At 48.9% G+C, this 15,685-nt stretch overlaps 1 protein-coding gene across 3 annotated transcripts in view; it reads right to left on the bottom strand.

Annotated features, from left to right (window-relative positions):
• Positions 1-15,685, bottom strand: part of SLC25A27 (solute carrier family 25 member 27) — a 222,540-nt gene that overhangs the window by 160,135 nt on the left and 46,720 nt on the right. For all 3 annotated transcript variants that reach the window (XM_078647654.1, XM_078647653.1, XM_078647655.1), the window contains exon 3: positions 9,286-9,370. In XM_078647654.1, the coding sequence (XP_078503780.1) occupies positions 9,286-9,370 (85 nt within the window). The remainder of the gene's footprint in view (positions 1-9,285; positions 9,371-15,685) is intronic.

Here is a 15,685-nt window from a genome sequence, read left to right as displayed (position 1 = left end):
GCGAATAGTCTCCCAGCAGCTCCATCTGGAAGGTGGTCTTGTCGCTCGTGAGGCTCATGGTTGCTCTTTGTTCGGGTAGTGTGTCAGTGCTGTACGATCCCTAGACGTAGGTTCTTATCCCACCGCTGCCACCAATGTTGGATGGGGCGATCTCCGAGGGCCAGGTTATGCTCACCCGGTCACCCCAAGATCCACCTCTCCCACAGAACTTGCCGAGTCTTGATTGGGAGGTCCCCACCGGGGAGGACTTCGGGTCTAGGATCGTACACACTGAGCTCACACCACACTACGAACAGACACCACACCGTTGGATTCTAGTAACAAGTTCTTTATATAGCAAATAACGAAGGAAGCACTCTTATATACACAGTGGTCAAAGGACCACAAAGTCTTGGAGGATTCGGGAAGGGGGAAGCGGGATAGTCTTTTAGTCTCTGGGTCAGTACGCGGCGTACCCTACGCACAGCTCTCAATCCTCGAGCCGGGGGGGTACAGGAGGATGGTCGTACTGGCTGCCTCACCTCCGTCGAGTCGGCTCGGTCGTGATGGTGGTCTCGATGGTCCAGCCGGACCAGAGTACTCCTCGAGCCGCGACGAGGTCAGCAGGGCTCGATCTGGAGAGGTTCGTGAGAGCCGCGACAGCGTCAGCAGGGCTCCGATGGTTTTAGAGGTCGAGCCGCGACAGCGTCAGCAGGGCTCCGATGGTTGCAGGTTCAGCTTGAGCCGCGACAGCGTCAGCAGGGCTCCAATGGTTACAAGTTCAGCTTGAGCCGCGACAGCGTCAGCAGGGCTCCAATGGTTACAAGTTCAGCTTGAGCCGCGACAGCGTCAGCAGGGCTCAGAGGTTCAGGATGAGTCTTCTTAGGGTCAGCCGCGATCAGATCAGCAGGGCTTCAGGTCCAAGATACAACTGCCCGCTAGTTGTCGGGCGGGCCCAGTTATAGTCCTTTGGCTCTTTGATCTCCGGACCCTCGCAGGCAGAGGTCTCCTGCCCGGGGGGGCTGGTCATTGGTTAGGTCCGGCGGTTGGCTCTTTGATCCCTTTGAAAGATGGGTCCGGGAATTCCCAGACGCCCAGCGGGTCTGGAGCCAGCACTCGGGGAGGCCAGAGGGGTGATCAAAACTGACCCACAGGGGAGGGCCAAAGGTGTGACAGAAACCAGCCCCTCAGGGGAGGCCAGAGGTGCCATCGAAACTCCCTGGCTTATCTCACTCGAGGAGCCCTTTACCCCACAGCCGGGACTGGCGCGCCTTTGGAGTCTGGGTTTCGCTGGGGCCGGGGTCACGCTCGGCCAAGGGAGACAGGGATGTCGGGAAGGGAAGATGGCGTCCGGGCCTTGTGGGGCATGCAAGGTTAGGCGCTCGGAGCCGGGCGTGGAGCGGGAAAGGCAGGCCTGGTCGAGGTTCTAGGGGGATCTAGGTTTAACTGGAGTAGGACGACCAGGCTCGGGGTGCAGGCTACACTAACGGGGAGGCTGTGCAGGGGACTCGGGGCACAGGCCTATTCTCACAGGGTGTGGAGGGACAGAGGCGAACCACGCCACGAGGCCGGGTCCAACACACATAAAATAAATACATACAACATTCAAACATTAATCATCAACACAGAATTAAAAAAGCTAAAAACATTGTAAAATCATTACGAAAAAATGTCTCCCAAGAAGCCACAGCTGACAAATACAAGCAGATATGGGTCAATATCTCTATTACATCAAAAACGATTTACATTTCCGTAGAAACGAAATTGGTTATTACAACATAAACCCAGATATACAAAGGGCAGAACTCAGCCACAATCAGCTTGCATACTTCTCCCTTAATTTCAGGGCTGAGACAATTCACTGTGCCACTGCATCTTTGCTTAGAAGTGATATCATCATCATCTCAACAAACAGGCAATAGAAAATCTGGATATTAAAAGAAATTGTTGGATGCTTTTGTGAAGGTATGATTTTTTAAGTTAATAATTGAAATCAATTGTATTTGAGGAGAAAAGTGGTTACACTGGTCATTTCCCTCAGAACCATTTTGTAGTATCTGGAACAGCGACACAAATGTGGCAACTCTGCAGGGCAGATCCAGTTTTAATTTAATTTGAAACATTGCAGTTTAAATTCACGACTATTACATAATTGAGAAAGTATTACTCATGAAATGAAATGTACTCATCAGCTACTAGATTAACTCAAGGCAGCATTTACGAAGACCTTCTCCACCTGCCACAATGGTGGCCATCTTAAAGTCTGGCTGCATGAGGAGCGTCACTCTACGAGCTCCACGAGTTATTCACTGTTTGGTGACTTGCAGTTGTTTAATGGAGCAAGAAACACAAATGGCTTCCTCCGAGGGAGGAGCTTAGCGGGCATCCGTGATGGCCGCGTGAGCACAGCGCTCTCCGGACCCCCGCCACTCCCGGCATGATATCCTGAACATATCCTGATTTCTTACAAGGATTAATGGAGAGGAACCTGGGCTGATCTTAATATTGTTTTCGGAATCTGAATTGGACCAGGGGCACCGAAGCTACATCGACTCAAACTTTCGGGGCCCGCCTTGGTGGTGCGCCCGGGTCTTGGTGAGGCTCTGTGGCCATGTCTGAGTTGAACAACAGCGGCAGGGGGACTCGACTTATGGGTCCCCCTCTTAACTTTCGGTTTCGATTCTGACTCAGGCGACGTCTTCCAACGTGGGTGTCTGGCCGGTGCTGAGTCCAGCGGAGCGAGATTGCAGTTGAGCCTTTTGTCTGCTCTGTGTCCCTCCGGGCTGGTTCACACCTCGACTTGCCCTCGCTACTGACTTCTGGTTCCGGTGCCCTGTCTTCCTGCGGCCATTTTCACCAGGTCGCGTGGGTCCCGTGGGGACGCGGTCTCCGATATGGCTGGTAGGGGGGACCAAGAACGGCGGAAGACCAAGACGCCCCTTCGCGGGGGCCCGGTCCAGTCTAACATCATGGACCGGTACACACAGTCGAAGGTGTCCCCCGGTGCCGCCTTGTCTGGCACGAGTGCAGTGGGGCACCCTTCGGAGGCTTCGGCTGAGCCGTCCCTGCAGGCCATCATGGGCGCCATCTCGGGTATGAGAGAAACCATCGGCCAACAGTATGAAGCTCTGGCCCACAAAATTGACACTGTGGCTATTGATGTGAACCTGATTCGGGCCGACTTATCTAAAACCAATGAGAAGGTGAAGTCATTGGACCTCAAGTCATCTAGCCTCACGGCTGACGTCTCGGAGATACAGACGGAAATCGGCAACCTCAGAAAGATGAATGATTTCATGACTCAGCGCTTGGAGGATTTTGAAAACAGGGCACGGCGTTGTAATGTACGTGTTATTGGCGTCCCGGAAACTCCTGCTCCGCATTCTGTTGATCTCCTGGTTGAGGACTTGATACAAAACTACCTTTCTCCATCCGGGTTGAGCAAATTCTTCGCGGTGGAACGTGCCCATCGTGTTCCCGGTGGCCAGGGCAAGCCGGGCGCCCCGCCGAGGCCCATTGTCGCAAAACTTTTTTATTGTAGGGACCGAGACGCTATTCTGCAGGCCTCGAGAGCTAAGGGCCCGGTGGCCTTCGAAAATGCCACGGTGAACTTCTATCCGGACTTCTCACAGCTGGTGCAGAGGCAGCGAATGGGCTTCCGTGGAGTCAAGAAGCGTCTTCGGGACCTGGGTCTGCGATACGCCATGCTTTTTCCCACCAGGCTGCGAGTGGAGTACAATGAACGGACCCTTTTCTTTGATCGACCTGATTCGGTGAATGACTGGCTGGACTCTCTGCCGGATCGGCCTAATTTCGCTGATCCCACCGAGCACCCGGGTGGTGCCGAGGGTGGCGTGGAGAGTTGAACTTGTTGTTTGGGCCCCGGTGTCCGTACCATGTAATTTCTTCCTGGGTTCGGTACATGAGTGATCTGTTTTCTGTGTACTCTCTTCTCCCCTTATTTCTGTCGGGGTGGCGGGTGGGACAGGGGCCTTTTCCTCCTCCGGGGTCTTTCTGTAGAGTGGGGGTTTTCGGGCGACAGGCACACTGCATGTTGGGGTGGCTTTTTTGTCTACTGCAGGGGTGCAGGGTGGGGGGTGTTTCCTTGGGTGTTGGGGGGGGGGGGTTGTTGGGGCGTTTGTAGTTTGTGTTTTGTTTTTTCAAGGCGACTATTTTGCTAATTGTACTTACAGTGTCATGCTCATTGGGGGGTGGTGTCTGTGTAACTTCGTGGGATGGGGGGTAGTGGGTTGAGGTTTATTTCATGGAATGTCAATGGTCTAGGGGATCGTATAAAGCGAGGGGTGGTGTTGCGATGCCTGTGACGTTTGTCTCCCGATATTGCCTTTCTGCAGGAGACACACCTACTGGGCAATACTTGTCACGCGATGAATAGGTGGGGCTATCGTCTTGTTGCGCACTCAGGGTTTACAACGGGGTCTAGGGGGGTGGGCATCCTTGTCCGGGCTTCTCTTCCCCGTGCGATAGATGATGTGATCCTCGATGATCGGGGCCGTTATGCCGTCCTCGTGGGACGATATGAGGGCAAGACCCTTTCCCTGTTCACCGTCTATGTGCCCCCTGGCCTGCAGACCTCTACTTTCTCTGATTTGGGCCGAGTTTTGTTGGGACTCCCTGATGGTGCTCTTTTCATGGCTGGTGACTTTAATTCTGTTCTTTCTGGTCTGAGTGATCGTTACCCCCCTAGGGATACTCCTTCGACCCATTTATGGCTGGGTGGCTTTTTGGATACCTTTGGCTTGGTGGACTGCTGGAGACTTATGCACCCCACTCAACTTCAGTATACTTTCCATTCTGGGGCCCATGGGAGTTTGTCTAGATTAGATTACTTCCTCATGCCGGCTGAACAGTCGTCGGCTGTCCGTGAGATTAGGCACCTCCCCCGGGGCATCTCGGACCATTCTCCGCTCTGGCTCTGTTTTGATGTGGGGGTGGAGGCGGCGGGCCGGGTGGCTCCTATCAACCCTTGGTACCTGACCTCCCCTGAGACCCGTGGTCAATTGATTAAGTCCCAGGACAATTATTTTCTGGAAAACGAGGGGTCTGTCTCTTCTGCGGTGTCCCAATGGGAGGCTTTTAAGACAGTCATTCGTGGGCAGGCCCTGTCCCTTATTGTTGAAACCAAAAAGGCAAGGAATCGGGAGGTGGTGGATCTTGAGATGGAAATACTTGAGATGGAGGCTGACCTGGAATCGGGTGTCACTCGTGCCAAACTCCATGCCCTGGGTCTGAAGCAATTTGCCTATAAGTCTCTGGCCATAGATGCGGCCAAACTGATGTTTAGGGAGCAACAGGGTCGTCTGTATGATGTTGGGGACAAAGCGGGTAAGTTGCTTGCCTGGTTGGACAAAAAAGAGAGGGCGAATCGAGTGGTGCCTGTGATTCAGACTTTGAATGGTGTGCGGGTAACGGACCCGGTTGGCATAGTGGAATGTTTTGCGGACTATTTTCGTGCGGTTTACTCCCCAGTGTCGGTAAGGGATGAAGACGATTCTCGCCTCTTGCTGCGCGACATAGCTTTGCCCTGCCTCTCCGACCTGGAGCGGTCCTCCATGGAAGCCCCGTTCTCTACGGACGAAATCGCGACTGCTATTCGCTCTCTCCGTTCGGGCAAGGCTTTGGGCCCGAACGGCTTGCCAATCGAGTTATACAAACTGCGCCCTGATCGGATTGCGCCCGATCTTCGAACGATGTTTTCGGAGTCCCGTGAGCGGGGTGTTCTCCCTTATGACCAGCGTCTGGCCACGATTGTGCTAATTCCTAAAGATGGTAAGCCCCGGGATCTTTGTTCGTCATATAGACCCATCTCCCTGTTGAATGTCGAGCCTAAGGTTCTTGCCAAGGTCCTGGCTACTCGCCTCCTAACGGTTATTAGCGACTTGATTCATCCGGATTTATCCCGCACCGTAACACAGCTCTTAATCTGCGTCATCTTCATGGAGTCCTCGCGAGGGCGGGGCTTCTGACGGAGCCGGCCATTTTGGCTTCGTTGGATGCCTCGATGGCCTTCGACACGATAGAATGGCCCTACCTTTGGGCGGCTCTTGAGAAGTTTGGTTTTGGCCCGGGGTTCATCGGGTGGGTGAAGCTGCTGTATACCGACCCCTTGGCACAAGTCGTGGTTAACGGTCGAGTGTCGGCTCCCTTTCCCCTTGGTAGGGGGACCAGACAGGGGTGCCCCTTGTCTCCACTACTTTTTGCTCTCGCGTTGGAGCCGCTGGCTGCGTGGCTTCGCTGGGAACCTTCTCTCAGGGGTATACGTTGGTCCCCGGATTTTCAGGACCGTGTTTCGCTTTATGCGGACGACATTCTTCTTTATCTTACTTCCCCGCGTAAATCTTTGAATGTTCCGTTTGACGTTCTCGCCTCGTTTGGTAAGAACTCTGGTTTGGTTATAAACTGGGCTAAATCCTGCGTCTATGCGATTTCGGGCGATCTGCCTCCGTTGCCGGATAGATTTCCCATCCAGGTTGTTCAGTCCGGTTTCAAGTACTTGGGGGTTTTTATTACCTTGGATTCGTCGCTCCGATTTGAACGTAATCTCCTTCCCCCGCTTCATAGATTGAGGCTGGACGTGGCTCGCTGGCGTAAATTACCCTTGTCGCCGCTGGGCAGGGCCGCCCTTTTCAAGATGATGTCCTTGCCGCGATTCCTTTACGCGCTCCAGAATAGCTATGATGATATCCCCGCTACTTATTTCCGAGAGGTCGAGAGTTTACAAAGGCAATTGATTTGGGACGGGCGCCCACGAATGCACTTGCAAAGCTCACCATCCCTTGGTATGACGGGGGCATAGCACTTCCTGATATTAGAAGATATTATTGGGCTACGCAACTGTCTGCCATTAACCATTCGATGTATTCCCCGGGTCCGGCTCCGGCCTTTGAAATGGACAGACTCCAGCTACCGGGTGGTGACTTTAATAGAGCGCTTTACTCTAGGTCGGCTGGGCGCCACCTTACGGGACCGACTAGGATCGCGGTTCGTGTGTGGCGCGCTGCGAATGTGAGCTTAGGGTGGGATGAACGTGTGACGCTGGCGACTCCGCTTTTCGCGTCTGAGCTTTTGGGATGTCTTTGGACAACGAAGGGGTTTGACCGCTGGGACATGATTGGGATCTGTAGAGTGGGTGACGTGTTTGCGAATGGAACGGTGAAGTCCTTCGAGGCCCTTCGGAATGAGTATGACTTGAGTGATAGGGAATTTTTTAGATATTTGCAGGTCCGTCATGCTTTCACTTCGGTTCTGACTTCTGGTACCGCGGTCCCCAAGTCCTCCCCCCTCGAAGATCGTATCCTGGATGGTCATATCCCTGATAGCACTATCTCTTTGATTTATAAGAAACTTATTCACAATCGTACGGACTTGCTCGTTCGACTTCGGGAGGCATGGGTCGGCGACTGGCTGGAATTGGATGAGGAGGATTGGCAATTGGCGCCGTCTTCTCCGAAAGAGGTCGCCATTCCGGCCCGTCTCCGTCTGGTTCAGCTCAAGATCCTTCACCGGGTGTATGTTACTGGTCCTCGTCTGGTTGTGATGGGTTTTTCCCAGGATGGCCTCTGCAAGCGTGGGTGTGGGATGAGTGCCACGTTTCTTCACATTCTTTGGGAGTGTCCGAGGGTGGCTGCCTATTGGACGGGGGTACTTGCGGTGATGCTGCTGTGACTGGAATTGCCCTGGTGCCGGAGGCGAGGAGATGTTTGTTGAATGTTTGGGAACCTACAGATTGTTCGGTGGCCCAAACCAGGTGGGCGACCCTGGGGTATATGGTTGCGAAGCGAGACATAGAGCATTTTGGGGCTCACACAGGCCCCCCCACTGTCTCCGTATGGGAAGAAAACATGGATTGGTCTATGTTCCGCGAAAAAACTGTCTACACAGCCAGGGGCAGACCTGGGGCATGGACGAAGATCTGGTGTCAGTGGAATGCCTATCGTGGGGATATTTGTGCTCCTCCCCTGGTGGTGACCCCTGATGTTCCCTTGTCACCCTAGGTTGGCGTTCCTGAACTTTCGTATACTGTCCCTTGGTTTGATATATTTGTGCTCCGCCCCTGGTGGAGGCCCCTGATATTCCCTTGTCGCCCTAGGTTGGCGTTCCTCAACTTTCGTATACTGTCCTTTGGTCTGATTGACCTCCCCGCTGTCCCCCCCGCCTTGACTTAGCATACTGATTGTGACTTTGTGTTCCTGCTTAGTGAAGTTTCCCCCCCCCCCTCCAGGGCTGACTCTCTGTGTATTATCCTTCGCCTTGTTTTAGTTGTTTGTTGTTTTTGGTGTGCTTTAAAATTAGAAAAATGTCTTATCTTGTTCCTTATTGTGGGCGACATTTTGTATCCGGATTGTGCCTGACCGCCAAAGTGGCGACCACTGTTTTATACCGTGATATGCTCCGATCTTAGCGGCCAGCCCGTGCGGTTGTAGGCCCATCTCTGTACATATGCTTTTGTTGCTCAATAAAAGTTTTTAACCAAAAAAAAAAAAAAAAAATGGCTTCCTCACAGGTGCCACCTTGGAAAGAGGACGTCTTCTACTGAAAGCATAACAAGCAGCTTAATAATAATAAATCCATACTTCCTTCCTTCAGGTACTTAGTCACTGGGTATGTAGACGCAATATAATCTTTGTGAAATGTTATATTCTAAATATGCATTTTAATGTAGCTTATATTGCACACAAAAATATATTTTATTCAAAAATAACAGCTGACAAATTTTGAGCATTTTTATAGTTAGTCATGTCATACTTCAAATAAGAAGTTGTTTATTATGCAGATTATTTTGCTATTAGTGTGGGAAACCTTATTTTCAAGAAAGCATCTAGGTTCACCAGACATTAAAATGTGGTGTGAGGGATATAGTACTCTCAAGCCCCTTCCACGTACAATAGCTTAAAAATGATTTAAGTGGTCAGTGAGAAAGATAACGCTATCTGATGCAAGCTCTGAGAAGAGAGGCAATTACACAGCCTTCCAGTCCATGCCAAACATGGAACTGAGCAGGTGAGTACTCAATGCTCAAATGCACTGGGAAGCACTCTTTCACCATTTCGTATAAGGGACAAACATATCATCAATAGAAATGAATATGATGGCAGAGGACATATGAGAACGTTGTGTAACTTTCTGTAATTATCACATTTATTTGTAGGAATATAAAACAAAATATATGGCTCATCGTTCAACATTTTAAAAGGGGGAGCTGTGTGCAGCAGGCCATAAAATTAAATCTGAAGCTCTCTTCCATCATTCTTCCTATTTTACACCAAGAATTATTTGAATACTTACCAAAAGGGGAAACTATCATCTTCAGCCCTTCCAAGCGTGGAGTCGCGTATATGTTCATATGCAACCATTCGTACGCCAGAGTACACTAAGAAAATAACATTGCATTCAGTTATTTTCACATTTTGTTCTGATTATGAATAGATTACACAATATGTCTTTCACTGCCCATTCTGTAACGCTGCTTTCATGGGAACTCTTTTTAACCTCAATCATTGTTGAGCCATTCTCCTATGAAAACAAAACTATTGAAAACTATCAGGAAGGGCAGACGGGAAAGGGGAATTATAGACTTAGAACATTCTAGCTGGGCTTCTGCACCACCCAGTGCTGCAGAAATAGCAGACAGAGGTGGTCAAAGGTTTCTTGAGATATGGTGGATTCCCGCAGGTGAGCAGATGGTGCAACTTCATCAGATACCAGGCAGTGCAAGAATCAACGAACACAAAACAAGCCATGAATAAAATTAGGTGCAGAAGGAGGAAAATTATAAAATAGCAAAAAAAGGCTGAAGGTGGAAATAGTAACATTCTGGCACAAATTCAAATTAATCATTAACCATACGTGAATGATCATCAAATGTAAGAAAATAATCCGTTTGGTATTAAAAATTAATTTAACTGAGGGGAGTGATCAAACCGCGTTGTGGATTAGTACCCACTAGCCAGGTAGTTAGAGGTCTAAAAACCAACCAGTACTCTATGCATGAACTGGAATCATGTACTGACTTGGCCTGGGTGCAATTTAAATGACACCCTCGTAATTCGCATAATTCCGCATTACACTGGTTACGCAAAATTACCGAAATTACAGCACTCTGCGCCATCATGTGCTGTTTGTGGCAACATGTTTACAGCAAGTGCACAATAGTAATGTGAATGTGAGCTGCTGTTGCTCGTATCACTTGTGAACTTTGCACTATCTATTTTTTACAGCAAAATGTGTCCCTTAGTCAAAATTTTTATCAAGGATGTATATGCGCTAAAATATTGCCCTGAATGACGGATTGCCTTATCGCCTAGTTATTTTCCCAAAATTGTACTTAATTATGTAAAAGGAATTTTGCACACCCCTAGTACTCATAAGTAGAAAGTGAATAGTTTACTATTAGGAGGTTGAGCTCTCCAGCAGGGCCGGACTGGGAACCCAAAGCAGCCCTGGCAAGTTTGTCGGGCCACTCTCTGAGGCGTGGGGGAGGTTTGCAAGTGTGAAGCACTACTGCTTTGGTTACTGGGTGCCGACATTGCAGCAGCACTGCACAACTGGCCCCTAGTAACAAAACTGCCCCCCACCCTTCTAGCCTCCACGGGAAACGCCCAATGCCCGCTCTGGTGAGTCCGGCCCTGCTCGCCGGCCTTCTACACATCACTCGGTTTGAATGATTTGCTTGATGCTGTCAGCAGTCTGCATCTGAGGTCTAGGGGTTTGTGTAGCTTTATCAAGATGAACATCTAGAAATGTGCCTCCCCCTCAAATCTGCATACAATATGCGATGTGTGTTACATACATTTTGGAGGGTGGTGAAGACCAAGGGGTGTTAGGGGCCTAAGCATTGGCTAGGGATAATTCTAGGTCAGAGGTCTTCAAAACTGTGGGGCACGCCTCCCTGACTGTCCAAGGGCGTCTTCCCATGAGGAAGCAAATGCTTCAGTAAGTACTTGTAAATGAAGATGGACCAGAAGCACAGCGTTGCTTATTCTCTGACTATCTTCGTTTACAAGCAGCAGCTGAAGGGCACACAATAAGGTATGCGAACTGCGATCCTGAACCTCGTGGTGGCAAAGTCAAATCCATGACTAAAAAGAACAACATATTCTGTAACGATTTTGGTTTTTTTTCCATCTACATGTAACTGCAGACAAAATACCGCACACACCTTAAATGAAAAACAAATGCAGGTCAAACTAAGCTATTACTTTATGAAATCTCAATTTGTTAATGCTATCACTACAGATATATGTGTGTGAGGCCAAAGCCACAGTACTAAATCCTGGATGGCGCAGTGGTGAGGAAGGACTTGTGCATTTATAGTGCTACGAAGTTCTAGCTTATAACAGAAAACACTGAACATGCACGTCATTATTTTAATACTGTATTACACACAGTATGAGATAGGCTGCCACAAAATGATGCAATGTTTAAAACGAAACAAGTGCTTTCAAGGTATATATTTTAGTACTAGGTAATCAGGCAGCACATAGTGCATGCAGGTTTATAAGCATCTATTAAAAGGATACTTTCGATGACTCAAGACCCTCATGTCACTTTTCACAAAGAATAAATCCTGTTCATCATGAAACTTCAAGTGACTCCATCAATTATAATCCATACTGGCTTCCATGCAGCCTTTACATTTGGTGATTAAACAATTGCACACATTTACATTTCCTTCACCTTGGGTGAGAAGGCCAACTTCTTCTTTAGCTCTTTGTCCCTCTCACAGCTTTATAGCACGATATCTTCATCCCCTCTCCTTTTACTTTCCCCAAAGGCACTTCAAGGTCCAAATTAAGCATTCATAGACGGTTGTTCTTAAACATGAATCATGGGCACTGTGTTTTAATAAAATCAAGAAATTTCATAGGCACATTGGTCCCCATGGATTCCACCCACGACAACATGCAGATGTGCTTTCCGGCGAGTTGAGGGGTGGCAAGGAGGCCAGCAGGGTTGCATATGGAAGAAGAGCCCTGACAGCCCAGAGCCCTGGCACCTCACAGTAATGGCTCACTAGACACTGGAAAGTTGTCAAATCCGTGGATAGGTTCAAAGACATGGCTCATAGGAAGTGGTTCTATCTGGGGGCTAATTTCTTCATTAAAGAAAGGGCCAGCACTACCATTAGTGCAGCAGGTGTAATGGCAATGGGACCAAAGGTGTAAAGGGGCCACTGCAACCCAATTATGTCTGTCTTACTCACAAAACGTGGAGTATGTTCCCATTTTCCTTGCTAGGAGTAGGGCCCAGCTTACCCGTGATGCTCAGCCCCAAGCAATATGAAGGGGGTAAGCGAAATTGAACATTGTTTTCTTACTTTATTACATGAAGGGGCAGACAGCCCATTTTGTGCCTCAGGCCTAGGAGTGACGATTGTTTGGGGTGGGCAGAGAAGGTAGACTGCTTTGTAAGGCTGTAGGTATCATTGGTGATGCAGGCGCAGTAGCACCAAGGCCCAGGGTTGTGAGGGGCCAACAAAACCCAAATTATATCCGTTTTACTATTTTTCCTTGCTTGCCCTACGCCTAGCTCATTGCAACCTTGCTGTGCCATGGCTGCTTTGCGCCTCATACCAGTGGCACAAGGGAGCGCAATAATGAAGCAGAGGAGACACTTTAGATTGAGTCTCAGAGAAGTGACAGAGAAAGGGATGGGGCAAGATCGGCTGCCATGTTTTCTTTTTTTTTTTTTTTTTTAACTATCTTTATTGCAGATTTTTATTAGCTTTACAATTGGCCCACCCCCTACCCACCTCCCCCCACGAGACCGGGTGACAATTTATACAATCAAACATAAGTAGATACAAATTACAGCTCAATCATTTTCTAAGATAAGGAAATAAATACAAATACAAAAACAAAAAGGAAAAGGAAGAGAGAGGAATACATAAACGAAAAAGGAAAAAAGAGGAAAACCTCATAGAACTAACAACATATTCCTATGTCTAATATCTCCCATTATTCCCCCTAATCATTCTCTTCAATCCAGTCGAGGAGGGGACCCCATATCTTCATTCCTCTTCTACGAGTGTTATACCCTTTATTCTTATAGATGGCAACTTCAAGGCTACATGTCGCCAGCAGTCTGGCCCTCCACTGTATATATGATGGTGGTATCGGATCAAGCCAAGCTGATGCAACACATAACCGGAGCACCCCCATCGCGACAAAAATTAACCCTTGTATCTGTTTTGGACTATCGCTGTTTGACACACCCAGCCTGACTTCTTCTGTTGTAATGTTTACCTCATAGTGCACTATCTCTGTAAGAAAGCTTGATATTTCAGCGATTAAATTAGTTAGAGAGTCACAGGAGGCAAACATTTGGATGATATCTGCCGCTGGGAGTGCACAACGTGGGCAAGTTGTGCCTTTCCCAGTTTCCCATTTAGCTATTTTAGATGGGGTATAATACAATGAAAAATAGGTCTTATATTATTGTGCTTGAAGCCTAATGGACATAAGGCATGAAAGTGACATTTCATATGAATATGCCAAACTTCGGCTAGATAATCCAAGTTTGGTCTGCCATGCCACTATATGTTTGTTCATGTCATCTGGTAACAATGCATTCATAGCCCCATAAATCTCACCGATTTTTAGGGGCATTTCCCTATGTAGGTTTCCTATGAATGAACACGATTGAAATTTGATCCGGCCACCCCCTTTCTTCAATAGAAAATCTCTCACTTGAAGAAATTAAAAACAAGCATTTACAATGCAACGGTTTCGCATATGGAAAAGTTTGAGCTATTGGCATTGTGAATGACAAACTTTTTATTTATGTGTTGGTTTTGAAAACAGATAAATAAATGGCATTGTCATTTACAATGGCAATAGCTTAATCTCTCGCAAATGCGATTTGTATTGCAACTATTTCAGTTATCATTTTGCACTACGATGAAAACTGGCTTGTGCATTTACTCCTGCAGAAGAGTATCAAGAGGAGAGTCAGCAGGCGTCCCTTTAGGAGGTAGTGTATTCAAGACTGTGCAATACAATACATGCTCCCTTCCCAACTCACTTGGTCTCGAGCGCCCAGTCATACACTGCACCACCATACATTGCGACACAAATCTGGACATACATTAAAAGGAAAAAAAACACCTGTTTGTCTATAGTTGATTGTACTCAGTGGCCTTGAGAGAGGAGGCAGAACTGTGGTGAAACTGCTGGGTTTGTGTGTACGAGGGAGGGCGAAGGAGCTGGGAAGACCTGGCACAAGAGTGGAGGAACGGCAGGGCGCACTGGGGCAGTACGCGATGCCGGTCGAGACGCCTTGGTAAGATGTTCATTGGCCTTGGGCTGGATGCGGCCCCCTGAAGGGTTGGGGGCCAACAGAAGAGTTGGGCCCCCCTCCGACCCCCACACAGCGGCCTGCGTTACGCCCCTGATGCTGACAGGTGTTTGTTGAACTCATGCTCAGTGAATTTACTTTGGAAGGATGAAAGGTTGAGTGGTCCCGTCTGTCGTCTCAATTCATGTTCACTACAGGCCCCTGCATCAAATTGATGACTAGCTTACCCGAGTGTCCAAATCCCATCCATACCCTGTAACCGAGTAGCACCGCATCAGTGAGGCACCCCTAAAGCCCGCCAGAGCCCCAACCGCACGCACACCTCGAGCAGCCTAGACGCGTAGTATGATGCAAACATCCCCCCCCCCCCCACCCCCGTCGCAGTCCAGTCCAGGGTGGGCCATCACGGACTCTAATGGGCACACTCGTAGTATCAATATCGACGCCATGACACTACGACGGCTGGACCTCTGACCTCTGTCACACTCAAATGTTATAGCCAGTTCAGATAATACAGTGCATGCAATTTCACAGGACTCTTCCCACCACGCCAGAGGGGCTTTAAGAGACCTGAGTTTGATCTTGCAGCGCCTCCACAGTAGAGCTTGCAGCCGGTTCGAGCAGGGACGTATTTCAGGATCCTGGCAGCGGTTTCTTTACTTGAAGACCACATGGCGGTGTACATCAGGACAGATGTGCTTCCGGAGACCCTGTGGGCACCTCACTATACTAACGCAAATACGGATGGAAGAGCATTGCATTCCCTGTGCATTTCTCTATGGCGACATAATGGCGCATGCATAGTACAGCTCAGAATAGAAGTACACTGTGAGAACTGGGTCACGTGCCACAGTCCCAGGACTGAAGCAATCAGGTTGGCGCTTTAAAGCTCGAGCACTTCGAATGTCTCAGTCCTATGATAGCAGGGTTACTACGAGCCCTACTACCGCCTCCGTTCCGGGAGGAGAGTGTGGGAGTCCCCGTGTCTGGGTAGCTGCTGTCATGGCGCAGCCCAGGATACAGCAGAAAGACGAATAATTCTGCTTTTCGTGCATTGAAGGACACTCCCTGTCATGCTGCTACCATATGTACAGCCAGGGAGCACGTACAGCTCGGGGTCGCACTGCAAACAGCCAGGGTTTCAATGTTTCTTCTGCCAAATGCCCATATCCCTTTCCTACCAGACTACAACATAAACAGACGGTTTGGGGATTTTCTTACCTGTCAAAAAGGCTATTATTACATTTTAAATATGGCAGATAGCTTGAGCCTAACGAAAAGTGCTCCCTTTGTGCTGTTGCGAGATTTCTTTCCATATTCGATTATCGCCCTGCATCAGAATACCCAAACATATCTTTCTATCCAAGGGAAATAAAGGGCTGAATAAAAT

This window comes from Lissotriton helveticus, chromosome 6 (assembly GCF_964261635.1).
Source record: "Lissotriton helveticus chromosome 6, aLisHel1.1, whole genome shotgun sequence".
In the NCBI taxonomy this organism is placed as follows: domain Eukaryota; kingdom Metazoa; phylum Chordata; class Amphibia; order Caudata; family Salamandridae; genus Lissotriton; species Lissotriton helveticus.
The sequence above is the reverse complement of the archived record's forward strand: the minus strand, read 5'-3'. Positions and strand labels throughout refer to the sequence as shown.